The 26,275-nt window shown below is 40.6% G+C and overlaps 1 protein-coding gene across 1 annotated transcript in view; it reads right to left on the reverse strand.

Moving 5' to 3' along the window:
* Positions 1-948: 948 nt before the first annotated feature.
* The window catches only part of MYRFL (myelin regulatory factor like), a 137,878-nt gene continuing 112,551 nt past the window's right edge, over positions 949-26,275 (reverse strand). The window contains exons 15-24 of the mRNA XM_010601363.3: positions 20,996-21,081; positions 18,161-18,235; positions 18,025-18,077; positions 17,721-17,903; positions 9,175-9,237; positions 8,387-8,474; positions 4,790-4,864; positions 1,996-2,116; positions 1,197-1,271; positions 949-1,068 (exon numbers count right to left, since the gene is read on the reverse strand). Of these exons, the coding sequence (XP_010599665.3) occupies positions 982-1,068; positions 1,197-1,271; positions 1,996-2,116; positions 4,790-4,864; positions 8,387-8,474; positions 9,175-9,237; positions 17,721-17,903; positions 18,025-18,077; positions 18,161-18,235; positions 20,996-21,081 (906 nt within the window). The 3' untranslated portion in view covers positions 949-981. The remainder of the gene's footprint in view (positions 1,069-1,196; positions 1,272-1,995; positions 2,117-4,789; positions 4,865-8,386; positions 8,475-9,174; positions 9,238-17,720; positions 17,904-18,024; positions 18,078-18,160; positions 18,236-20,995; positions 21,082-26,275) is intronic.

The raw sequence follows: 26,275 nt of genomic DNA on the forward strand, positions 1-26,275 counted from the left end.
GTAAGATAAGAGACAGCCAGATACCCAGCCAGCCTGTTACCTGCAACTAGAGTTAGAGTCGCTTGGCTCTCCAGGTGGAGGATTTCTGGCCATTCTGAGTTGGGAACGGTATACAAATCCACTCATAACCCAGGTAAAAGTATCTGAAGCTAATTCAGCAGTAAAGAATCGAGATGGGTCTTAATGCCCTATTAGAGGATCCCTCATATGTAGAAGGGGAAAAAACTCAAAAGCTAAAACAACTGGAAGGTCAAATGCAACTATTTAGGCTGGCTGAGCTACCTAAAAACCATGTCACCAGTTAGTACTTCCATCTTCATAAAAGGGCCTGTTCCACTGGTACAGAAAGTTTACTATCCATCAGGCATCACAAAGCAGTTGCAACTATTTCTTTTAAATCCATTTTACCAGCAAGCTACATTCTGCATTCTAGTATATGTGTGTATGTAATACAAATACACACACGCACACACAAACACACAGCAATAGTCTGCCTAAATGAGAAGTCAGCATCAGATACCACCTGCTCCTTCCCCCCAAACACACACTGTATCACACATTCTCAACTAAGCCCACGCTTAGTGGGTCCAAGTTGACCCAGCTAAAATGGGTCTCTTTACTTTTCTCAAAAGCTTTGAAATACATCAAGCAAAATAAAGTTGGAGCTGTCTATTGTGACCTCACACTTTCCTCAATACCAGAATCCATATTTTCAAATCCAAGAGAGCTGTTTTCTTCAGGAAATATCTTCTTTATAGTCATGGAAAAATCAAACACCACATTATCTCAAGTTCCAGCAAACACTTTATTCTCCTCATTAATGTCTCAAAACTGTTAGAAGCCAAAGCCTGAAAAAGTCCTTCAGCAATAAATGTGAATGTTTTACAAAAAGAAGAAAGAGACTTCAAGAGGATGTAAGTTTCTGTTAAATGTATTTGGAACGTTTTTCTTTGGTAGAGTTTCCAACCAAACTTGAATAAATTAGGTACAGCGTCGATAGAAGTAAAAGATGTAATCTGTAAAGAATACCCCAGCAAAATAAGGATCCGTTGAACAGTCAGCTAAATCCTGTCAGAACAGAAGAAAAGAGAAAGATTAATGTAGGCATTAACTGTAGTTAAAGTGTTATATATATAGTGGTCCATTTGTTTCTCACTGAAAAGAAAATGAAAAAAAAAGAAGGAAAGAAAGCTTACCGGTGCCGCTACACGAAAATGGTATGCGCTGTCAGAGAAAGGAGCTACAGGGAGGCTCCAAATGTGTTGATATCCCTAAATAATGATGAAAAAAAGGTCCATTTCATAACCACATATTATACTCAACTGGAAAGGATATAGGCTGAGAAAGCATTTCCTTGACTATAGGAAGGTATCTGGAATAACAGTGTTTGATAAGTGTGGTTATAACAGTCTGCAGCATCTTAAGGACACAAGAAAGATGCTGATCAAAACTCTGGGACCAAAGTCAGCCAGCAAGGGAAAACACTAGCATTTGGCTGAAGGTCAGCTTATTGTACTATGGTGGCTTGAGAGTTGCTATGTTGCTAAAAGCTACACCACCAATATTTCAAATCCCATTAGGGTCATCCATGGTGGTCAGGTTTCAGCAGAGCTTCTAAATTAAGACAGATTGGGAAGAAAGACCTGGTCATCTACCTTCAAAAATTAGCCAATGAAAACCTTATGGATCACAATAGAATACTGTTTCTTATAGCGCTGGAGACGAGCCCCCTAGGTTGGAAGGCACTCAAAATACACAGTGGCTGCAACAATGGACTCAAGCATACCAACAGCCATGAAGATGGTGCAGGATGAGGCAACATTTTGTTCTGTTATACATGGGGTCACTAGGAATCAGAGTGAACTAAATGGCAACTAATAACAACAGCATCCCTCTCTTAGAGGTAAGCATAAAGTTTACCATAACGCTAGACACATTTCCATGTAGAATAGGGGCACAAAGAGCCAAGAAACCAGAAAACCGTGGAAACATTACCTGTGTCATCTCCTGGGAGATTGCTCTGTAATTTTGGATCCCACTGGCTTCCCTTTTACTACGGAAACATATATTTCCAAGGGTGAATCTGCACTGGAAGACTATCAATGGCTCTGTTGTGCTTCAAGAGACAAAGGAAACAGGGCAAATGGAAAAGCAGTTACCAGCTCCTACTTTGTTACACCTCACTAAGAAGAGGAACTAAGGGGACCATGACTTGAAAATCCATTCAAACTTCATGGTAGGCATTTTATTACATACACTGACACCAATATGATGGCTCATGTCTCATTATTACAGAATGAAACCCCATTTCAGATGACTACTGAGATAGCACCTGCCAGTTTCTAAAACCAACCCTGATGTCTTAAATCATCTCAGCATCAGAACTTCTCATTGCCATACATTTTTGAAAATAGTTTTTGGATATAAGATTCTACCAACTCCTGGTCTGGAGTGATACTGTTTGAAACAGCAAGGCAAACAAACCCAGGTAGGGATTTGAGGGTGAGCTCTATTAGAGATCACTAGCCTGCAAAGATATCACAGAGTGGAAGGCCTATGAGAAAGGATGTTTCCCCTTCTCTGGAAGCCAGCCCATTAATTATCACCAAGAGGACGAGATCTATTTGTCTTTAAGGACAATCGTGTACACAACTCAAAATCTCAGTTGAGTATATATGTTATTTTGAAATCATCCATATTAAAAAAATGGCTCTTAAACTAAAAGGCTTAATTCAGTAGTTCAAGATGGCCTTCTGCCACTTCAGGGAAATACCATTTAAGCTTATTTCCCTCCCTCGAAGCTAACAGCAAATGATGAAATGCATTCAATGTTATTGAAGGACTGCTGGTGACTAGTACATTTAGCCTGCAAGAATAGTACATTTAGCTTTTGCTGTTCCTTGAAATACAGCAGGTTTTGAGTCATGAAATATTAGCTACTCAGAACAAACCTTTCCAGGGTAAGCAGTTGGGTCGAATGTCATTAGCTCCTCATGGACATAAAGTTGACAAGAGGAGTGTGAAGTCTGAGTGAAACAGAGGAAGAGACAGAGAGTGGGAAAAAATGATGCAGGAAGAATAACAAAATTGGAGAAGCAGAAGGAGAATGAGCAGGGCTGAGGGAAAGAGGAAGAAAAGGAAGGGAAGAAAAAAAGAAATGGGAAGGGGAAGAAAAGGAGAGACTAAAATCAAGAGACACAAAATAAATACTATAGGCACACAACAACAATTTTCCTGGTGAGAGGCTTATAGCATAATTTTTAAATTAGGTGTATTGAAAGTCTTAAAGTATCATAATTATTTAAAATATCTGATGAGAATAAATTAAAATTAGAGCTTTGCGATTTGGGTGCAAAGGTAGTCCTAATAATATCTACCATTTATCAAGTGTTTACTGTTATGGATTGAATGGTGTCCCCTAAAAGTGTGTGTCAACTTGGCTAGGCAGTGGTTCCCGGTATTGTGTGATTGTCCACCGTTTTGTCACCTGATGTGATTTTCCTGTGTGTTGTAAATCCTATCTCTCTGATGCTGATGAGGTGGGATTAGCAGCAGTTATGTTAATAAGGCTGGACTCAATCCACAAAATTAGATAGTGTCTTAAGCCAATCTCTTTTGAGATATAAAAAAAAGAAGCACAGAGATACATGGTGACCTCATACTACCAAGAAACAAGAGCTAGGAGAACAGTGCGTCCTCTGGACCCGGGGTCCCTGCACTGAGAAGCTCCTCAAACAGGGAAGCCTGAATGACAAAGACCTCCCCTCAGAACCGAAAGAAGGAGAAACTTCCCCCAGATCTGACACCCTAAATATCCACTTTTAGCCTCCTAAACTGTGAGAGAATAAATTTATGTTTGTTAAAGCCATCCACTTGTGGTATTTCTGTTATAGAAGTACTAGATGACTAAGACACCTACCATGTGCCAGGAATGGGCAAAATCGTCCTATACCTCATCTCATTTGGGAGGCAGGAGAGTGATGGTTAAAAGGATGGGCTGAGTTTTAAGCCCAACTCCATCACTTACTAGTTGTGAGATTTGGGACAAGTTTTTTGACCTCTCTAAACCCAAGTGTTCTCATCTGAAAAAATATACATTAGTGGGGAGGAGGAGGGAAAAACCAATCTCAGGGGGTTGTTTTAAGGATTATATGACCCAGTACACAGTATTAAAGTGTAGTATCTGGCATATGGTCTGTGCTAAACAAATGATAGCCATTAATTTCACTACTATTAACAATACTTATTATAGCAGCTCCGTATTTTATGGTATAATGTTATACTCATTTTATGGATAAGGAAAAGTAGCTCAGACAGAATAAGTGGCTACTCCAAAAGATCACATAATTAATAAGTGACAGAGACAGAATGTGAATTCTGGTCTGACCAATTTCAAATTCTGGCTCCTTTTATTTCCCCCTGGGAGAAAATGTGCTGTCTAGGTTAGCATTGTGGCCCAATTTCACCAAAATATGCAGTCTTCCGTCTAGGGACCAAGCTGTTATCCTTGCTCCTACCCCAGCTCAAAGGGAGACAATCAGGGAAGTCTGCAACTCATGAGCATCAGACTCAAGGTCATCCCCTTCTCAGGCCTGAGTGTACAGCCCAGAGCCTTCCCACTGCACTGAAGCGTGCCTGGAAGACAGCCCGCCTCTCAACTCAACCATCATCAGTTAACACGCACTGAGCGCTTTCTACTTCCTAACTTACTGATCAATTGTAGAGAAAATTCAGACTTACTCTTCAACAAATGATAAAAGCTGATTTTTTTTTACAGCTATGTACTTACTTGATTTCCAGAGAGAATTTGACATTAGTGGGTGTGTGCTTATTAACAGGAATATTGTAATTGTAATTTCCAGACCTAATTATGAAAAAATAAATAAAATTACAAATCAAAATATGTAGGAAAGGCTTCAAAGGGCTTTTTGCCATTCATTATATATAATGTCAGCTGTTAAATATTATATGAGAAATAATAGAGAACATCAAATTTAACACGGTATACCCATTTAAAAATAAATAAATAAATAAATAACAACAACCCGTTGCCATCAAGTCCATTCCAACTCATAGCAGCCCTACAGGACAGAGTAGAACTGCCCCATAGGATTTCCAAGGAGTGACTGGTGGATTTGAACTGCCGACCTTTTGGTTGGCAGCCGAACTCTTAACCACTGTGCCCCTAGGGCTCCTAACATGGTATAGTTTTATGTTTTTCAAAGACATACCTGCCAAATTTTACAAAGTGATCTCTTTCAGTTCTTAATATAAACAGTGCCACAAAGATCTATATTTTTTTAGGACACACAGACCAAATGATGGAAAATCAAATCTCAGGCCAAACATACAAAGCTAAACACGTAGGAAATAAAACTTCAGTTCCCCTTAAGGAGATACAGATTTCAGAAGACAAACGAGACAAAAGTCTCAAGCTAACAATCCCTCTGGAAAGAAGGATTGAAAACAATAAATACCAGCTTTTCTACCATAAATCATTCTCTTTAAAGCAGTATTAGCAGGAAATATCATGCACTTTCAAAATCGAATCAACTAAAATTGTTATAGTCCTAATGACTGTTTAGTTATGAAAAAATTACAAGACAGAAGTGATTATGCACAGATTTCCCCCCTTTTAAGAGAGATACTTGGGGAAAAAAAGAAAGAGTTCTTTTGATTCTTATTGCGAGGGAAACTCCAGCAAAAAGGCATATTGTATCTAATACAAGTTCTCCTTAGGATCTGGCCATCCTTCTGAATTACATGGAAAAAACAACTTAAAACTAGATAAATGGGGAAAGAGGGCCAGTCATTTTAGATTCTCTTTAATGTTAAAAATGTAAAAACAAGCTGTTAAAAATGGGAAAGCAAAAGTAAATAGAAAGATCTGCACTAGGGTCAGGAGAGATTTGTTCACCTGGGGGAAAGCTTAGATGAATGGAATGCATTTCCTACCTCCCAATACCTATACCTGTGTTGGAATCGACTCGACAGCAACGGGTTTGATTTTTGGTAATACCTACACACTTTGCAGCAACCCAACTCAGTAAATAGTATCCCCATCTTACGGATAGTGTCCCCTTCTACGTGGGGAGAATAAGCATCTTGCTGAAGTCCTGGGATTTGAACCTGAATCATCTGACTGTACTTTATTATGTCACTCTACCATAGTAATTAATGGTCTGTCTCAGCCACTTACTAGGTGGATGACTTCAGGCAAACTTTCTCAAGCTCACTGAATCTCAGGTTTCTTAACTACAAAATAGGGGCAAATAATACCAATCTTGCAAGGGTTTTATGAGAATTCAACGACTTTATAAAGGTAGAGATCACAAACTAATCATATATCAAAAACCAAAAAAAACATCCCTGTCGAGTCGATTCCAACGCATAGTGACCCTACAGAACAGAGTAGAACTGCCTCACATGGTTTCCAAGGAGTGGCTAATGGATTTGAACTGCCAACCTTTTGGTTAGCAGCTATAACTTGCTGTAGCTCTTAACCATTGCACCGCCAGTGCTCCATATAGCATCATACAGGTTATTTTATAACCCAGGACCATCAACTCGAAGCCTAAAAATAGTTATATCAAGTTGAAAAGGAAATAATCTGATAACCCAGAGGATTTGTGATACCAGTTCTAAAGACGGTGCTTAGCATCTTGCTTCTAACCTAGCCCAAACCTAAATCCATTGCCATCGAGTCGATTCTGACTCATAGCAACCCTATAGAACAGAGGAAAACTGCCCCATACGGTTTCCAAGGCGTGCCTGATAGATTCAAACTGCCGACCTTTTGGTTAGCAGCCATAGTTCTTAACCACTATACCACCAGGGTTTCCTTAAACCTAGCAGGCACTCCAAAAATAGTTATTTGATTAAAAAACCTCCCCATTCTTAATGCCTACAATTTTCACACTATGCTGGCTGAAGCTACTTGCGCTCCCTGCTTCGAGATGCATCGTTACCTCAGTGCAGGGGATACAACATACAATGGAGATGGTTGTTGCTTATAAGTTTTACAGTACCCAGATTTTTCCCTCCTAACTGAAAATCTAAGAAAAGCTATATTTTTTCAACAACTAAAATAATGATATCCCTTCTTATTAAATTATATAAATGTCAGCTCACTTATAACCTAGAGTCATTGGTAACAATGTCTTTCCTGTCTGTAAAATTACCTATCAGCTCTGTGCCTATGGTGCGTGCCCTCAGAGAGGCAGCCACACAGCTGCTCCCCAGGCCTTTTGCTTTGGCCTTATCTATAAAAATTTTTTTTTCTTTATAAACCATGAGACTGAAATCATTGGAGCTGTGGTTTATTGACATTTACTAAAACAAATCATCTTATGATTCCCTCTTCCATAATAATAAGCACACATTGATTTCACCAGAAGCATCATCGTTCCGGTTTCAAAAACCCAGAGCCCTACAACAGATACTAGTGATGGTTGCACAACATGACTGATGTAATTGGTGTCACTGAATCGTACATCCAAAAAATGTTGAACTGGCAAACGTTGTGTTATACACACACATACACACACTGTATATTTATGCAAATAACGTACACTGTCTGCATTTGTCTGCTGGCTGTGCCCTCCCCCTGCGAGGCACCCTTGCAAGTGCTGCCATACCAATTCTTTTCCACATGTTGCTATAAAAAAGTTAACAGAGCATGCTTATGAAAATACCTCGCAAGGAGGAAGGCACAGCTAGCAAACAAATGCAGAAGGTGTGTTATTTGCATAAAAAACATATATGTATATGTGTATGTATGTGTAAACATCCACTCGAGCAACATCTGACTGCATATATGTCCGTGGTCCCATAAGGTTATAATAAAAACAAAGAAAAAAAAACAAACCTGTTCGCATCGAGTTGATTCCGATTCATACATAACAACCCTATAAGACAGAGTAGAACTGCCCCAATAGGGTTTCCAAAGATTAGCTGGTAGATTCAAACTACTGAACTTTTGGTTAGCAGCCATAGCTGTTAACCACTACGCCACCAGAGCCCCAGCATTATAATAGAGTTTAGAAATCCTGATCATAGTAATAATACAGTAATAATAATAATGTTTTGATGCACGTAGCAAAGTAGCACCCATTTGTTATTACCATTGTATGTACCTTGAATTTTTAATATAACAGGCTTTACAGGGGTTGGTTCTTAACTACAGGTTATACTTAAATCAGATGCTTGTAACCCAAGGACTGCCTTATATAATATGGTGTTCACACAATGCCCAAATCACATAATGTAATATTTCACAGAACGTATCACGGATGTTAAGTGACACATGACTGTATTAAAGTAATTAAATCCCAGAGACCTGGATAAATTCTAGAAAGAACAGGAGCAGAATGGGAGGCTTACCCACCCGCACTGGAGGCTTCTACTACAATACCGATGATCTATCCTTTGCTGGATTTCCATAATCTGAATAGAACTGATGGTTGTATCAATCCCTGAATTGAGAAGAAAAAGAGAAAAGGAAGTAAACTCTTCGGGGCTGGGGGGGGGAGGTGGGAGGGAGTTGTGCTTCATCACAGTTATCAAACTGTAGAATGAGAAATAAGAGTTTCCTAGATAAATGGATTCCATTTTGCATTCAAACTGGAAAAAGGAGGAGGAGAAGAGGAGAAGCCTTTTTTGTTACAGAAAGTTTTAAGAAAACTAATAAAAATTCAGGTCCCAATAAACAACCACATAATATCCAAAAGAATTGCTGGACCATGAAAGTTCAACTAAATCGAACTTTAATGAAAATGGAGGATGTAGTGTGAAATCTAATCTAGACACAGAAAGCTTTTAAAAATCAGAAAACAAACTAAAAAAAACAGAACAGAAGATGAGGACAGGGGACTCAAAATAAATGATGACAAACCATGGAGATCAACCACAACTTGTCTGATAGCGAGTGGCGATTTCCAATGCCTCATTGTTAGTTTGGCTGGCATCAATTACAAAGCTTAACTTCATTGGTGTGCGTAAGTGTGTGCATGTGTATCTGTGTGCATGTGAGCACGTGTGTGTGTGTATGAATGTGTGTGTGCACAGAGCCTTTGTCCCTGTTTCTCACTCCAGTAATGCTTTTATACTTCATTATTACTCTACCTGGCCTCACACACTAGGCCCAAGTATACAGTCACTTCGACATAAACTTACGGTCACTTCCCCAGTCAGGGCTGGTCTGTGCATTTCTTGCCAGGGATGTTTTCCTTCTATCTTCTGAGGAGGAAAAAGTTTGTCAGTCTTTAAAGCTTATTCAGGATGAGAAGAACCCAATGTGGTACCCTAGTTTGTCACTCTGAGCTAATCATTTCCCCACCCTTTCTCTCTCCCATCTTTTGACTCATTCAATCCCTGCCCCTCATTACAGAAAAAAAAAAAAAAAAACCTGTTGCAATCGAGTCAATTCTGACTCATGATTCCGACTCATAGTGGCCCTTAAAGGACAGAGCAGAACTGCCCACACGGTTTCCAAGGAGGAGCATCTGGTGGATTCAAACTGCTGACTTTTCGGTTAGCAGCTGAACTCTTAACTACTGCACCTTCAGGGCTCCAAAAGCCATCCAAAATCATACCGCCGAGGCTAACAGCTTCCTCCCTTCTGACACTATAGCATTTATTATGGAAATGAACTATGTGGTGATCAACCAGTGATACACTTGTCACTATTCGAAGTGCATATTATCTGTGTAATTACTTCACCTTTCATGTATTTTGCCCTTTCTTGACAACTCCAGAGTAGGAACCCTCAATTAACCTTCTTTGAATCCTCTGTAGCTCCTGGCATAGTGTCTTACTCATATTACGGAAACCGTTTTACTTTGACTAATGATGGTTTTCTTATCTAGTTTGTGAATGAGAAGTATCCTTAACCCAAACTATTTGGAAAGAAATTCTCCCATCAAGTCTACGTGGGTTCTTTTCTAGGCACCTTAGTGTTACTATCTTAACATTATACATAGTAATGGAAAAAAAATGGAAATAAGGCATCAGAGAATCCGTGATGGGGGACTCTCTAACTCCTGAGGCAGCCCATTCTGTAGCTGGGCAGCTCTGAATACCAGGTTTTCCTTTTATTGAGCCAGTATTCACCTTCTTGTTGATCCCATTTTGATCCAGTTCTACCTCTTGAGTGAGTACAACAGGCCCCAAAGGCAACCTCTCTGCCCAACCCAAACCTTACTCATATAAAGCTGCTGAGGGGCAAAGAGATACTTACTAACCACATTTCTTTTCCGAAGTGAAAACAAAAGTCATTTAAAATATAGCATTTAGAAAGCAAGAAGGAGAAAGAAACAATAACATGCATGCCTGGGATCTGATTTCTGAACTATTCCTGGAGATCCAAGGGACAGGCAAGGAGACAGAACTGTCTATTTTAATAATTCCTTTAGAATTGAGTCCAAGTCCCACCAAGTACTGCTTAGTGTCAAGTGTATATTGGTCCCTGTTAGTTTCCCAACCCTGCCTGCTTCCATTGTATCCCTGCAGTTTGATGAACCCTGTTAAAATAGAGAATTTGGTTCAAGAATAGCAGAGAAAGTGGGTAAAAACTAAGAAAAATAAGAGCAAGACCATCTCTGTGGTAAAATAATGAAATAACATTTTCCACACAAACAAAGCTGGGGGTCTCTGAAGATTGGCAAAACTTATAAACTGAGTCTGAGTGCCTTCCTAATTGTTTAACAACCCGAATATGAAATGTTGGAGAAAACTCTATGGGGCCTACACATTCTTTCATTGAAGGATAATAATGATAATTACAACTACTACTCATTGATCACCTACTATTTATTAAACACTATTCTGAGGAGCCATGGTGGTGCAGTGGTTAAAGCACACACCTGCTAACCAAAAGGTTGGCAGTTTGAACCCACCAGATATTTTGCAGGAGAAAGACCTAGCTATCTGCTCCAGTAAAGATACAGCCTCGGAAACCCTATGGGACTGTGGACTCAATGGGAGCAGGTTTGGTTCTGTTTATTCTGAGTGCCTTACACCAGTCCTAGGAGGGAGGTCATCCTTACTTTAAAAACAAACAAACAAAAAAAACAAACCCATTGCTATCAAGTCAATTTCCAACTTACAGCGACCTCTAGGACAGAGTAGAACTGCCCCTTAGGGTTTCCAAGGAGTAGCTGGTGGACTTGAACCACTGACCTTTTGGTTAGCAACTTTAGCTGTTAAGCACTATGGCTGCCTAAGAAACTGAGGGGTAATTCTGTGAGTAAGGAATAGAAGAAGAATTCCAATCCAAACAATCTGATTCCAGGGTCCACACTTTCGCTTTCCTGGAAATGTATGAAATGTGATCCATGCAGGAAAAAAAGTGAGCTCAAAGTCTAAGGTGAGTCCCATCCACAACCAGCAGAATAAAGGAATTCAATCACTGGGGTGGGGCCAGAGCAGGCTGGTGGGGAAGGAAGATGGGGGAGTGGCTGTGCCCCTTATAATTCCACAGAGGCTTTTTAAAGTAGTTCTGAAAAATGTAACCATTCAAATGAGTGTTGTCAAAGCTATATAAATATATATATATATATATTCTTTTAAGTGGATAGTGACAGCAATCATTCAGTGAGTTGCTAAACAAACCTAACAAAAGAATTAAAAATTTTTTGCCATCTTTTTCTTTTTTTGCAGATTTAGATCTAGGTTCAAGTTTCTGTCTTAAATTTCAGTATGGAAAGCAAAAGCAGCAGTGCACATTACTTGGGGACAATCACTCTTAGTACCTCTGTCCTAGTTAGTGCTTTTCACAGTCAGGTGGCAGGGCTTGTTTACTTGACTGCTCACCTGGCTGTGAGCTCCTTGACTAAGGCGTCTTGTTCACTGTTGTATTCCCAGGTAACGCAGTACCAGGCTCACTGCAGGTGTTCAGTAAATATTTATGGAAGAGAAGCAGGGAAAGAGGAAGGAAGGGAAGAAGGAAGGTCAATCACATAACCTCTAGTAAAATGCTTCCTCTTATGTATGTGCTCAGGGTGAAAACTCCCAGTGTGTGCAGAAGGGAAGCTGGGCTCCTTCTACTTATTAGCAAATAGGAGGGAGTGGTATAGAATTTGAAGGCAGACAAGTTTCCTTAGCATCCTGCTTAATGTGATGCTTTCTGTTCAGGAGAGTGGGATCTTGACATATGAGGATTTTCTAGAAAATTGAGTATTTCTTTCCCTCAACAGTAAATATATGCGCTGCCTAAAAGGCTCCCAGATTTCTTGGATTCCAGCAATTCTAATAATTTTCAAGCTCCATGTCTCCTGCTATTAGTTTTGCTTATGATAGCTCCCACACAAGACTGTAAATTTACAGGGCAAAGGAGATACTTAAAAAAAAACCAGTGCCATCAATGTCAATTCCGACTCCTAGCAACCCTATAAGACAGAGTAGAACTGCCCCATAGGGTTTCCATGGAGCAGCTGGTGGACTCAAACCGCCAACCTTTTGGTTAGCAGCCTAGCTCTTAACCACTGCGCCACCAGGGCTCCACAAAGATGTTAAGAGAAGGGAAACCAGAACCTCTCTATCCTGTCTAGTTTCTTCCCCCACCTTTTGCTCTACTTTCCCTGTGAACTTGCAGGAAAGGGGCTCATTTTAAATTCTGGCTATAGAAGTACAGATTTGTCTCATTTTCACAGGACCATGTTTTCAGGTTCCTGGAGACACAGACCATAGACTAGGGTCGGTATGGGTCGGAATTGACTTGACAGCAGCGTTTTTTTTTTTTTTTTTTTTTTGAGACACGGAACCTTATAAATAGAGCTGAGTATCTGATGCAATAAAGTATTTTTTTAACGGTAATAAAATGGTGAGTTTGAGGATGTAAAATTAATCTTGAAGATTAGAATTATGAAAATGGCTTTTCAAAATCAGGTTTTGAGAACTAACAATTTTTAAATCTCCTATAAAATGCCCCCAATTTGTCACTGCTCTGAAGCAAGCCCATTTAATTCTGAAAGGCTGATTATTGGAAAACCATAAATTCTCTTGTGGTCATACAAGGGTAGCTCTCATTTTACAAATGCCTCTCAGCAATATTCACTACAAAGTTAATAACGCATTCCCAGTGGGTTTCATTGTAAAGTTGGGGGTATATTTCACAACTGGGGGGGAGGAGACTGTAAAAACTAAATTAGAAGATTCTGATGAGGAGAGCTCCGCAAAAATATCCAACCAAAACATATATTGTCATGGTAAAAGGTACATATCGCACTACTTGTAAAACTGTGTTGATGGCTAGGTTCCAATACAGGGTCTTGGCTAACTTTCTCTTCCCCTGATTAAACCAGACTAATGCCAAGAAGACGTCATTGAGTCCCACTAATCAGTGGCTGAGTCATTTAACATAGGGGACATTTTCTTTTGGCCATTTTGTTCTCCTGAGAGTTCTGGTTTTCAAAGTAAAATGAGCGTGAATTCCTGATGCCCTTTTGTTTTGTGACATATTTTTTTAAATCTTCACCAACTCACAATCTGAAGAATTCCATAGATTTTTGTCCTCCCACAGGTTCTTTACTTTTTAATACCTAAGTCTGCCGTGTACTTAAATCTTTATTGGTTCTATGGATTAAAATCTAATCCATCTCATTCAGTCAGTTGTTTAGAGTAAAATCTCAATATTCCATAATGTACTTTGTGATTAGTCTTACCCAAACTTTTTATTAAGTGTGGGGGAAAAAATAACCTTTCTGAAAGATACTTTACACAGATTTACAAGATCAACTTAGGCCCAAAAGAGAATAAGGACTTCTGCTCAGCATGTAATAAAAATTTAAAAAATACTTATTTTACCTGTAGTGTTACTCCTCGGGGAGAAGACATATAAACATGTTTGGGGCTTGATAAGCTATATTACTCTGTATCACACTGAGAGCTTTCCTAAGTTTTTTGTTTTTAATCCTTGAATTTCTTTTTTTATATTTATTCCTTATTTTTAAATTGGTCTATAATGACTCAGAAACATCGGGCTAAAATAGTTGCCTGGGTTTCCTGTCTTTTGGATTTAGGAACCCTGGTGTTATACATCATCATGAGTCAGAATCGACTCGACGCCAGTGGGTCGGTTGGTGTTATACAGTGCCCTGGACAGAGGGGAAGGGTGGATCAGCAGAATAAAAGTGCCTACCCTCAGACTCCCCCAGAAATACCCCACACTGAGTTGGAATAGACTTGACGGCACTGGTCTGGGTTTTTAGGGACCTCTCAATGGCTGGGAGCAGACCTGGGGGATGAAGGAGCTGTCATGGAGTGGAGAATTTCTGCATCTTCTAGAATTGATCCCTGGTACATGAACACCCCATGCTCAAATAAGTGAAGGCAGGATGGTAGAAGGAACCCAGATCCAACTTTGCTACTAACTCACTGCAGGAACCTAAACAAGGGCCTGGCCCCCATTTTATCGGATGTACAATGTTAGTATAAATAAGAGGTTCTCCTGACTTTGGAACCTTGGGTGACTGCATAAAGGAGTCTGTAGTATTCTCTCTGGACTTGAAAAGCAACATCCCTGTCATGGATTTGTACTATTTTTCAAATGATGCTGTTAATAAAAATAATTTACTTAAAACCTTAGTGGAATATATAGTTACATTCTCCCTTTATGTGTTTTCTATTAAACAATTGTAAAAGTGTGTTAATAATGGATTCTCAGGGTCAAGAAGTTGGGGTGCTACTGGTCTAGCAGCTCTCTGACATTTTATGACTTTAAATCCCCAATAATTTTCAGGCTTACTGAAGGTAAAAGTGAATAGAACATTTAAGTCCATTCCATTTTTTTCCACTTGAAAGAGGGACAAGGGAACTACTTTCTCAGTGTACAAGGGAGCCTGGTAAAGCAGAAGCTAAATTTCATTTTTAGCCAGAGAAGCTACTAGTTCTGTCTAGGTAGACATACTAGGCACCCTGGAGCAGATCTGCTTTCTTCAGGAGTCACTTCAGTACCTCTCATAGAAGCATAAGATCCACAGTCACTCATGTTCCAGAGAAGAGAGTCACAGACCTTAACATGATTTTTGATGAGGGTTGCCTTTCCCAATATTCCCTTGATGTGAAGAGCTGCTGGCACAGCAGTACATTTGCTCAAGGGTCAAGAAACCTCTTGAAGGGGAACCAGATTGGACCATGACCCCTTTCTATTCAGGATCCAACGTCATCAGCACATCTGTTTCAGGTGTGATGGTCTCTTCCAAGGGCTGGTTTCAGGAAAGGACTCCAAGTGTCCCTAAGTTGGACTCCCAAGGCAAGAAAAGGATTTATCAGCCTCCAGGTTCCATGGGCTTTTGCAAGGGATGAAGGCTTTGGGGGAAGTTTTGTGATACTACAAGATTTTTTCAGATTAAATAATATTAAGAGCATGATGTCAAACAAATTCTTCAAACTGAACCTATATTCTCACCCTGTAGTGAGTCATCTGTTCCCAACTTCAATCTAGAACTGCCTTCATGAGAAAAAGAGTACAAACATTGTTTCTTCCAGGTGTGGGGAAAAACTTCTCCATGCTTCAGCTTTCTCATTGGAAAAAATGGGGGTAAGAATAGTGCCTATCTTATGGCTTGTGAGGGTTAGATGACTTATTCACATAAACTACTTATGACAGTGCCTCACATATAGTAATACCCCATTACATGAAGATAATGATGTGATGATAATAGTACTGATGACTTATAAAAGGTATTTATTGAAGACTGGAATATGGAATAATATGAAAAGGAAATAGAAATTACATATCAGCCCCCAAAAACTTTTACTACTGACCATATTCTCTGTGTCAGTCATTAGGGCTGCTTACAAATATTCTGGTTCATTTTCTTACACCACATGTTAAGAGTCCACTTCTCCACTTATTTTAAAATTATACAGACCAGTGTGGCTTGCTTTGGCCAATAAAGCATGAGCAGAAATGACATGTATTATACACACAGGCAGAAGCTTTAAGAGCCAGTGTATCATTTGCCTCATTTGCTTACCACTGCTAGAGATTGTGGAAATATGTATTGAGATGGAGCCTCCATCAGTTGAATCCCGAATGACACGATGAGCAGAAGCCCTGTTTTGATCCATCTTTGATATACAGAGTGCGGGAGAAGTAAATTTTTACCACGTTAAGCCACTGTGGTTTGAGGGTTATTATCGTTACTACACCATTCTAACAGACAAGCTACATTGTCATGACTAGGTGCCATCGAATCAGTTCCGACTCACAACGACCCTATGTACAGCAGAATGAAACACTGCCCAGTCCTGTGCCATCCTCACAGTTATTGTTACGCTTGAGCGCGTTGTTGTAGCTGCTTTGTCAAACCATATTGTCAAGGATCTTCCTCTTTTTTGCTAACGCTCTACCAAGCATGATGTCCTTCTCCAGGGACTGGTTCCTCCTGAGAACATTTCCAAAGTACGAGAGATGAAGTCTCACCATCCTTGCTTCTCAGGAGCTCTGGCTGTACTTCTTTCAAGACAGATTTATTTGTTCTTCTGGCAGTCCATGGTATGTTCAATATTCTTCACCCACACCATAATTCAAAGGCATCAATTCTTCTTCAGTCTTCATTGTCCCGTTTTTGCACGCATATGATGTGATTGAAAACACCACGGCTTGGGCCAGGCGCACCTTAGTGTTCAAGGTGACATCTTGCTTTTTAACACTTTAGAGGTCTTTTGCAGCAGATTTGCCTAATGCAATGTGTTGCTATTTCTTGACTGTTATTTCCATGGGTGTTGACTGTGGATCCAAGTAAAACGAAATCCTTGACAACTTCAATCTTTTCTCTATTTATCATGCTGTTGCTTATTGGTCCAGTTGTGAGGATTTTTGTTTTCTTTACGTTGAGGTGACATCCATACTGAAGGCTGTGATCTGATCTTCATCAGTAAGTGCTTTAAGATCACTTCACTTTCAGCAAGCAAGGCTATGTCACCTGCATATTACAGGTCGTTAATTAGTCTTCCTTCAATCCCGTTGCCATACCAACATGCATTTATTGTTATTATTAGTATCATTATCATTATTATTTTAGACACTCATTAATATGTATGTAAGGGGCTTTCTGAAAACAATAATGAATTAGTATATAATTGAATATATTGTATTTGATCTTATACAGATAATTAAAATTTTAGGCCTTGATCAAGTTTCTGTAATTAATTTTCTACCAAAAAAATTCTGTTACTTACAAAAAAAAAAAATCTCTGTGTGGTGTGTGTGTGTGTGTGTGTGTGTGTGTCCCTAGGAGGAAGAGGAACATATTCTGAAAATGAAATGCCAACCCAGTGTTTTTCACTAACTTAAAGCTTACCTTGAGCTCCTCAAAGTTTCCGAAGTTGCTTACATCTCACCCTGATTAGTTGGGGCAGAGAGCCCAGATAGCACATCGTTTTTTAAGTTCTAAGCAAGCCAAAATATCTACCCACATGCACATAATTATTGTACTTGTACCAGTATTACTGTCTTTGTTGGCAACAGACAAATGAGACCCTTTTACTTGGTGAAAATTATAAGGATTTGAATCAACTGAAATTCATCACTGGACAGGGAACTCAATATTATAGATGATTACCAGTTGGTGTCTTTGTGTTCTTAAAGATTTTGTCACCCTAAATAGGAAAGCAGAACCATTATCTGGAATCATTAACAGACTATCCAGTAAACATGGACGTGGAAAAAAACTCAAGTTCAGATCCCTAGCTGATTTTCTTTGAACATCCTTTACCTGCCCATGGCCTCTGACGGAGTTCCTTCTCCTGCTCAGATTGTCTTTGCACAGGACTTGAAAAGGCTCTTCCGATTCCCCAGATGGGGCAGCAGTAAGTCTTCTGACATGGCAGGACCTCACAGAAAGTTATTTCCGGTACTTGGAGGTAGGGCTGTGTGGTTGCCAGGGACGTATTAAGTGCTGCAAGGCATTGGGCAGAGGGGAGGGAAGCAACAAGGTTAACCAGAAAGGCTGGTTTCTTCTGTTGACAATTCACATGAAACTAGGCTGAATTTGAGGGTGAGGAATGTGAAGGCCTTACCTGAGGGGGAGGCCGCAGGTGACAGAGCTGGCTCCTGAGAGCTTGTGATATTGCTGAAGGAAGAGAACAAGTGATTAATGAAGGAGGCCTTTTAAGCATCCTTCTCCCCAACGGAAAACAAGACCTGAACTCTCACCTTGGAAGGAGATTTGGGACACATTGATCTTGATCTTTCAAGCTAAGTATGTAAAGGGAGACTATTGTCAAGGCACTGTTTAAAAAAAAAAAAAAAGGCATTATGTGGCAGATTTGACTCCAGACATATCTCACACATAGGATGTGCTCTAACAGGCCACACGGATGGGAGAGAAGGGGGTGGGGAAATCATGGCTAATAGAAGAACCACGGAAACCAGCACAGTTATGCCTTCTGCCCTGGTGAGAGAAAGCCTTGAGCTTCCTGGAGCTCAGAGGCTCCTGGAGTACTCCAAGCTGATGGATTTTTCCACAGAGCAGCCCCCTGGCCCTGGCAAGTGTCTGTCACTAGTGGAAGATTACAAGGGGAAGCATGTGGATAGCTGGAGGCAGCCCTCTGCTCCTTGCAGGAAAAAGTCAGGGCAAAGTTCACATCCCACTGATGGAGGTCATCTGCACCGTCACATTCTGAGATGAAAGGATTAGTCAGCTGCTGATGCCAAACCCTTCGGCCACTTCTCTGACATCTTCCTGCTGCCTGTCCTTTCAGAGCACAATGCAACAAATTGGGCAGCGGAAGGAAAAGACATGCATAAAGGATCCTGTTCCACACTACGTGACTTCAAAAGAACAAGTGTATCTCCCCTCCTCCCCACTCAATTATCAAAACATGTATATCCAAAAGGAAGCTCTCCTTAAAGGTGCTGAGCTTTAGGAAGCTATTCCCAACAATGCTCACTAGTCCAAGCAGTTAGCATTCTCCTCGTTTGGGGGTGCCTCTCACAAGAAAGTCTGTCTGATGACTTTACAGTCACACTTTGTGCTGGACTTAAAACAGCGTTCATTACCTAACTTGATTTCTTGCCAGCTTGACTTCGCACCTTGTTCCACGTGATTTCATTGTCTATCAAAGGTGATGGATTTACCACTATTTCACACCTAGGCAGGGAACTCAATACTATAGATGGCTGCCAGTTTGTACATTTGTATTTGTGTTTTTAAAGATTTTGCCACCCCAAATAGGAGAGCAGAACCATTATCTGGAATCATTAAGTATACACAAAGAAATGTGTTGCATGTTTGAATTCCATTCATAAAGAAAGGATTGCCAAAGTGCTCTCAGCAATAACTTGTTACTGCCCAGCAGGCACAACCCCATCTAGGAAAAGTGGTGCTGAGCCCCAAAGATGTTGTCAGACAGAATTTGTAGTGTTGCCCTAGCAACTACTTGCTGTGGTTCAATCTCCCTTACGTTGTTCTCCAGGTCCTTCCACTCTCTACCTTACCATCATAAGTAATACTTAACTACTACTCCTCATTTGTCTCTGTTATCTACCTTAATACATAGCCCAGGGACTTGCCAGGGCCATAGAATGAAATAGATATCTGCTGTCTTCATTGAGGGAAAATTCTCTGGTTTTGGAGGATAGTGCAGCACCAGGCAGTGTTTCGTTCTCTTGTACATAGGGTCGCTATGAGTCAGAAGTGACTCGATGGCACCTAACAACAATGAAGGATACACCACAGGCCAGAAACAAGATAATAAGCCTAATACGTCCATGTATGGCATTGGACAGTCAACAATTTTAGGATTCATAAGATCTGATAAGCCCATTCAAAAGCAGCATCTTTACCTCAGAATTGGCCTTTCCCATTGGATTTTCCTGGACTCGGCATCTCTAGACAACACTAAGTATGCCTGCCAAAGGTAGGTGCTTGCACTCTCCTGAGTTGGGAACTCCATCAGGGAAAGACAAGTGCACTTAGAGTGAGAAAAGTATCAAGGCTTCTGTGAGAATTCTGTGTAGTGGTATGATACTTGGGTGAGTGTCCCACAGTGGGCAGTAGCAAGTCAAAAATGGAAATGCTAAAGAAAGACAAGAGTACAGAGAGACCGCCACTGTCTCCTATAGCTGGGAAGCTGCTTTAGATCAAGGAACCAGAAGCACCTTCGGAAAGTAGCTTGCTTTGTCTTTGAGAATGATTGTCTCCCCTGAGACAGGGCCCAGAAGCCAGTCTTTCTCACACCAACAAAGCAGTTTTTGAGGGATAAGTACATTTCTCACCATGTGAATGGTTAGATTACAAACAAGAAAGGAGTATTCAAATGTCTGGAGAGCACAGGCAAGAGCAGGAGGCCCAAAGCGGCACAGGTTGACCAGGACTCAAAGGCAGAGGGGGCATCACTGCAACAGCTGAAGCCTAAAGACCAGAGGCCAGAGAAAGATTCCTGCAACCTAGAAAGAGATTACTCCTACCACCCAGGGGAGGAAGGATGGCTGGACAAAAGTCACCTAATACTTCCACAGCAAACACTGTACTTGCTTAACTACTTAGTAAATTTGACTTCAGTTTTATCTTACTGTACATTTTAGGATAATGTCATAATACCTTTGGTGTAAGATCTTCACTGAAGAATCCAAAAGAATTCTAATAAATAGGGTAGAGGGAATTGCCTACTTACTCCATTCCCACAAGAAGACAGAAAGGAGACCAAAGAATTTGAGAAAGTTATTTGCAAGACTGAGAAAGACACACACACACAAGTGAAATGTACAGTGAACTGCTAAGAAGATATCAGTTGACTGAAGAAAATTCTCCATGTTTAAGAAAGCCTCCTTCATTCCATATTTAAGTGCAGAAAGTCTGTGTTTTTTCCTTCAAACTGAGTTCAAAAAGGGCTCTCTCATCTCTAAGCTAAATAGGTCAGTCCCTGGTTTAAAGGGCTTCTTCTCTTCAAAGTAAATAAAAGGTCAGGCCCCAGTTCATACGTGAGAAAAGCAAAGATAGGAAGAAAAAAGAAACTTGACATAGCATAATATTGAAGTTTTTCTTACCAAAATGCCATCACAGCAATTAGAGCTATAACCAAGGTCTGGAAAACCCAGTTAGGACACGACTGTTTTTTTCCTGAAAAATAAACCTACAAAAATGTTCAGTAATGAGCAGTGATAAATCAGAAACACTAACAGAAGAAAGAAGCCCGAAGAATTGCAGTGACCTTTCCTGCTCCCTTGGGATGGTGGGCGTGCTCTCCTCAAAGGACATTTCCCTCCTCCTCTCTGCTTCTCTGAAGATGACTTTTTTTCAAAGCCTACCTCAAGTCACTCCTTTTCCTTGATACTCCTGGCTATAATAGTCTCTCTTTTCTTCAAAATCCTGCAGGACAAATTGTCTATGCCACTTATTTGGCATTTGTTCTTGCAGTCTATGAGCTTATCACCCTACCAGCCCTAACAATGTCAGAACCCAAGTGTTCATCTTTTTTAAAAGGATTCTTTTGAAAATCAAAAGGTCCTCAAGACATGAAGGAATAAATTCCAGTGGAAGAATTTCAGGCTTTCTGATGAAGTGTGGGAAAGGTATTTGTGGCATGAAATCCTACTAAGCACTTGTTAAATCATATACATCAACATCCAATTCTACCACCCATTTATAAGGACAGTTCTGGGCCTATGTCTTATTTATTGTTGTATCCAGTCAATAAATATTTATTGACCACTACTATTTTTTTTTATTTACAACATTATAGGGGATATAAAAATAAGTAAATTACAGTCTCTAGCAAGTGCATGTGGCAAACCCTTAAGACTGATACAAACTGGTATAGAAACTTATACATGGGGTATGGGACAAGAGCTACATGATAGATCGGTGTGGAACCGGTGGGGAATCCAGCTGAAGAGATGGGCAGAGGTTTCCTGACCACTTGAATAAGGGGACACATGAAAGCAGCTCACATGTTTCACACACAGTGGGTGCTTGTTAACTACGTGGTTCCCTTGTAATGTATTAGGGAGTATTATGTTTGCTTCCTCTTAGGGGTACAGGGTAGAGCTATGCTTTTGGTCAGAAGGGTCTTGGAGGAGGATGGTACTTAAGAAATAGCTTTAAACTGATCTTTGGTTGAATTTCTTGGGCTGGATATCTGACTAAAGAAACAGTTCTTCAATGAAATATTGCGGGGAAAATTAACCACACCCTTTTAAGCAAGTACACAGAACCTTAGGGCTATTGTAATGGAGTCCTCCAGAAGTGCAGCTGGAAGCCACTCAATACCACGAAGTGAACCGTTTATACCATCCCTACAACTCACTGGAACTGTTCTGTAGAAGTCCTAAAAGTGGCTTCACAGAAAAGGAACTCAATAAAATTTGTTGAATTGTTTGGAATTCAATAATATAGTCACAGGAGAAGCACTTCTCCCTCCAACTTATCCCCCACAGCTGCCAGATTATTTTAAATCTCCACACTTTTGCTCAAAATCCTTCAACCTAGAATAGGGAAATGGCCTAACCAAGACCCAGAGTCAGACTTTGAGTTGAGCCCTGAACAAGTCACCTGAACATTAAACATTATTGATTCTAATTTTCATCATCAATAAAATAGGAATAATAAAATAATACCTGCCTACCTTTCACAGTTATTGGGTGTATCCAATTAACAGTTTAATGGTTCTCAAATTCAGGTATGCATGAAAATTACTATGTTGTAATTCTGTTATATAGAAAACCTAAATGCCCTGGGAAATTCTGATTCAATAGGTTTATTTGGGGTGGGGTGGGAGCTGGGAACCTGTAAGTGATAGGATACTGAAAAGTATTTATCAGTATACATTCCTTCCCCCTTCCTCTCCTTCTCCACATATTCAGTAAATTCTTACTTGAACTGTGAGGGCTTTTCTACCTCACTCCAACACCTACACATAGCAGATATCACTCACCTACCTCTTATAGGGTAGAGAGACGGAGGGAAAAAACAGGAATCCTATGGACTAGATGAGAGCTAGATCAGGAAACCTCAATGTTCCTTTACAACAAGCGTCATCTGGGCCAGTGTTGGGAGCTGTGTGGAAGTCCAGGCAGGGCCAAGCCATTCTTCTTACCATCTGATAAGGTCACTAACTGCCCACAGCCTGCTCTCTTACTCAAAAGCTCTCCCCACCCAACCAACCTTGGAGGCTCCTAGGAACAGAGGACACCTGGGGGTTGGTCATGGTATGTAAGGGAAAGTCAACATTAAGGAAATAGGAAGCAAAACATTCCTATTACTTGTACTTTATCAAGCTCCCTGATTCTGATATACACCACACCACAGTACGAGAACCACCGAAATAGAGGGTTTGAAAATAATAGTAACTTATACAGCACTTGAGAAGCCCTGGTGGCACAGTGGTTAAGCGCTTGGCTGCTAACCAAAAGATTGGCAGTTTGAACCCACCAGCAGAAGGAAGATGTGGCAGTCTGATTCTGTAAATACTTATAGCCTTGGAGCCCTACAAGACAATTCTACTCTGTCCTATAGTGTTGCTATGAGTCAGAATGGACTCAATGGCGGGGGGTTGAGGTTTTGGTTTGGTATAATTGTGAGGATGGCGCAGGACGAAGCAGTGTTTCATTCTGTTGTACATAGGGTCTCTATGAGTCGGAACCAACTTGAAGGCACCTAACAACAACAACAACATGCAGCACTTACATACCATGCACTCTTCTGAGTGCTTCACATATACTAATGTATTTAATCCTCAACAACCCTATGAGGCAAGTACCGTTATCATCCCTACTTTAGAGATGGAGAAAATGAGGCACAGAGAGATTAAGTTCCTTACCCAAAATCACATACCTAATAAGTCACAGAGCCAGGATTTGAACCAAAACAATTTGCTCAGGAGTCAATGTTCTTAACTACAATGCTATGCTGCCCCCTTTTTCTGTCTGTAAAAAAAGGAAACACTATACAATATATATATTACTATGATTAATCAAAAAGTCTTCACGGCTTACCAAATAAACTCCATAGCTTGGTGGTCCAGGAGAATCTGGGCCTAACCTATATTCTCAGCCTATCTTCCGCTATCCGCCCCACTCATTTCCCACCCAATCCTTCAATGAAGCCCGGTGAGGCTTCCAAACCTGTGCTTATGTCATTCATCTGAAACCTCTCCCGAAGCTGCCATGACTGTCTAGCCAATGGCTCCCCTAATACTCCTGCAGCACTCTGAGCCTCAGCAGCTCTAATCACATCCAGCTTCATACAACAGTTGTTTCCTTCTGCTCTGCGCCGGCTACCTTTTAATTCCTTTGGAGAAGGTACTACATCTGACTCATCTTTATCTGCCTCCTACAGGTCCAGAACAGTGACTACAAGAGGTCTCTGGATTGAATGAGTGTTCTTTAATACCCACGTAAATCCCCAACTCTGTCCACACCCCAGTCTCCCACCCCATTCACCACATGCCCAAGACACTGAACCACTTAGTGTTTTTAATTTAATTTGTAAGTCTTCAGGAATATTTTCAGTCTACGCTCTCCATACATGCATTTATTTTACAGATATTTCCTGAGTACCTACTCTGTGCTAGTCCCTGGAAATACAGAGTGAGGAAGGCCGACCCAGTATCTGCTCTAGTTAAGATGCTCAAGTACTGCAAAAGAGAATCTTTCGGCACAGCTACAGAGGTTGCAGGTGGCCTTACAGTACATATCAGGGCTGCCACTGACGCAGATACTATTCCCTCGATCCCACTGGGAACTCCTTAGTACAAAGGGCACCTTCACTACACAACATTTTTAGTCTTTCGTGTTTGTTGAGCACCCTATCTGCCAAGCACTGTGCTATCAGCAATCTTTGGAAGGTAAAAAAAAAAAAAAAAAAAATTGGCATGTAGTAGATAACATCAATATCTTCATTTTTCAGTGCAATTAAGTATCTTGTCCAAGTATACTTATGTTTATAGGTATACTGAGAAGCTTATCAGCAGCACTTTACTAGTTTTCAACACAGAAGAATTCTGAACTCTTTTTGAATCAAAGCCAACTGGGGTAGTGACCCAAACATCGGTCAGCCCTTAAAAAAAAAAAGCCCTTAACAGGGTATCAATTAAGATCATGATTGTCTTCACCTGGGAAGGGCCTCCTTGCTGGAACACTAGCGGGCCAGAGGGAGCGAGTGGCATATCACAGCTCAGGAGCCCTGGTGGTGCAGTGGTTAAAGCCCCAGCCAAAAGGTTGGTGATTCGAACCCACCAGCTGCTCTGCGGGAGAAAGATGTGGTACTCTGCTTCCCTTGGAAAACCTACGGGGCAGTTCTGCTCTGTCCTTCAGGGTCACTATGAGTTGGAGTTGACTCATTGGCAGTGCGTTATATACCGCAGCTAGCAAGAAAGTATTGCAGCTTCACCTCAATCCCTGTCTTCACTGACTGGCACTAACCTGCAATGGAGACGGGTCTCACTTTAAGTTAATAAATGATTAACCTTGACATTTGTGCTGCAAATGTTATCCTAATTGATAACTTGCCAACTCACAGCTATTTTTTAGTTACGTAGCAGTTATCGTACACTTTGGACATGTTATCAGAAGGGACTAGTCCCAGGAGAAGGACATCATGCTTGGTAAAGTAGCTGATCAGCAAAAAAGAGGAAGACCCTCAACAAAACGGATTGACACAGTGGCTGCAACAATAGGCTCAAGCATAACAATTGTGAGGATGGTGCAGGACCAGGGAGTGTTTCCTTCTGTTGTACATAGGGTCGCTAGGTGTGGGAACTGACTCGATGGCACCTAATGACAACAACAAAGTTATCTTTATTCATTAATAAAACTATCACATTTTAACCTTTGCAAGCAAGTGGATATCTCAATCTCCATATACGGTACTAAATATCAAAGGGAAAAAGGGATTTGAGGATTAGCTGAAGTCCCTCTGGGGTCTTCCGAAGCCAAAGACAAGGGATTCAGTAGAGTCAAGGCATGTACACAGACCTTGCAGCCCAGTGCCATAGGCATGAAGAGGCTGATGAGTTTCACCTGATGAGGACAATATAAACAAAAGCTGACAGAATAATATTTGTGAAATGGGTGTGTTCCATACTTATTTCAACCAACTCATAGAGACCCCATGGGTGTCACAGTTGAGCTGTGCTCCATAGGGTTTTCAATGACTGATTGTTCAGAAGTAGATCACCAGGCATTTCTTCCTAGGTACTTCTGGGTGGGTTCAAACTTCCAACGTTTTGCAACACCAAAAAAAAAAAAAAAAGCAACACCAAGGGACTCCTAAAAACCTGCTAGTATCTGTTAAAGAGACTGTATTTAAACACCTGAAATGCACAGGAT

The sequence above is a fragment of the Loxodonta africana genome, chromosome 4, assembly GCF_030014295.1.
Source record: "Loxodonta africana isolate mLoxAfr1 chromosome 4, mLoxAfr1.hap2, whole genome shotgun sequence".
NCBI classification, from domain to species: Eukaryota; Metazoa; Chordata; class Mammalia; order Proboscidea; family Elephantidae; genus Loxodonta; species Loxodonta africana.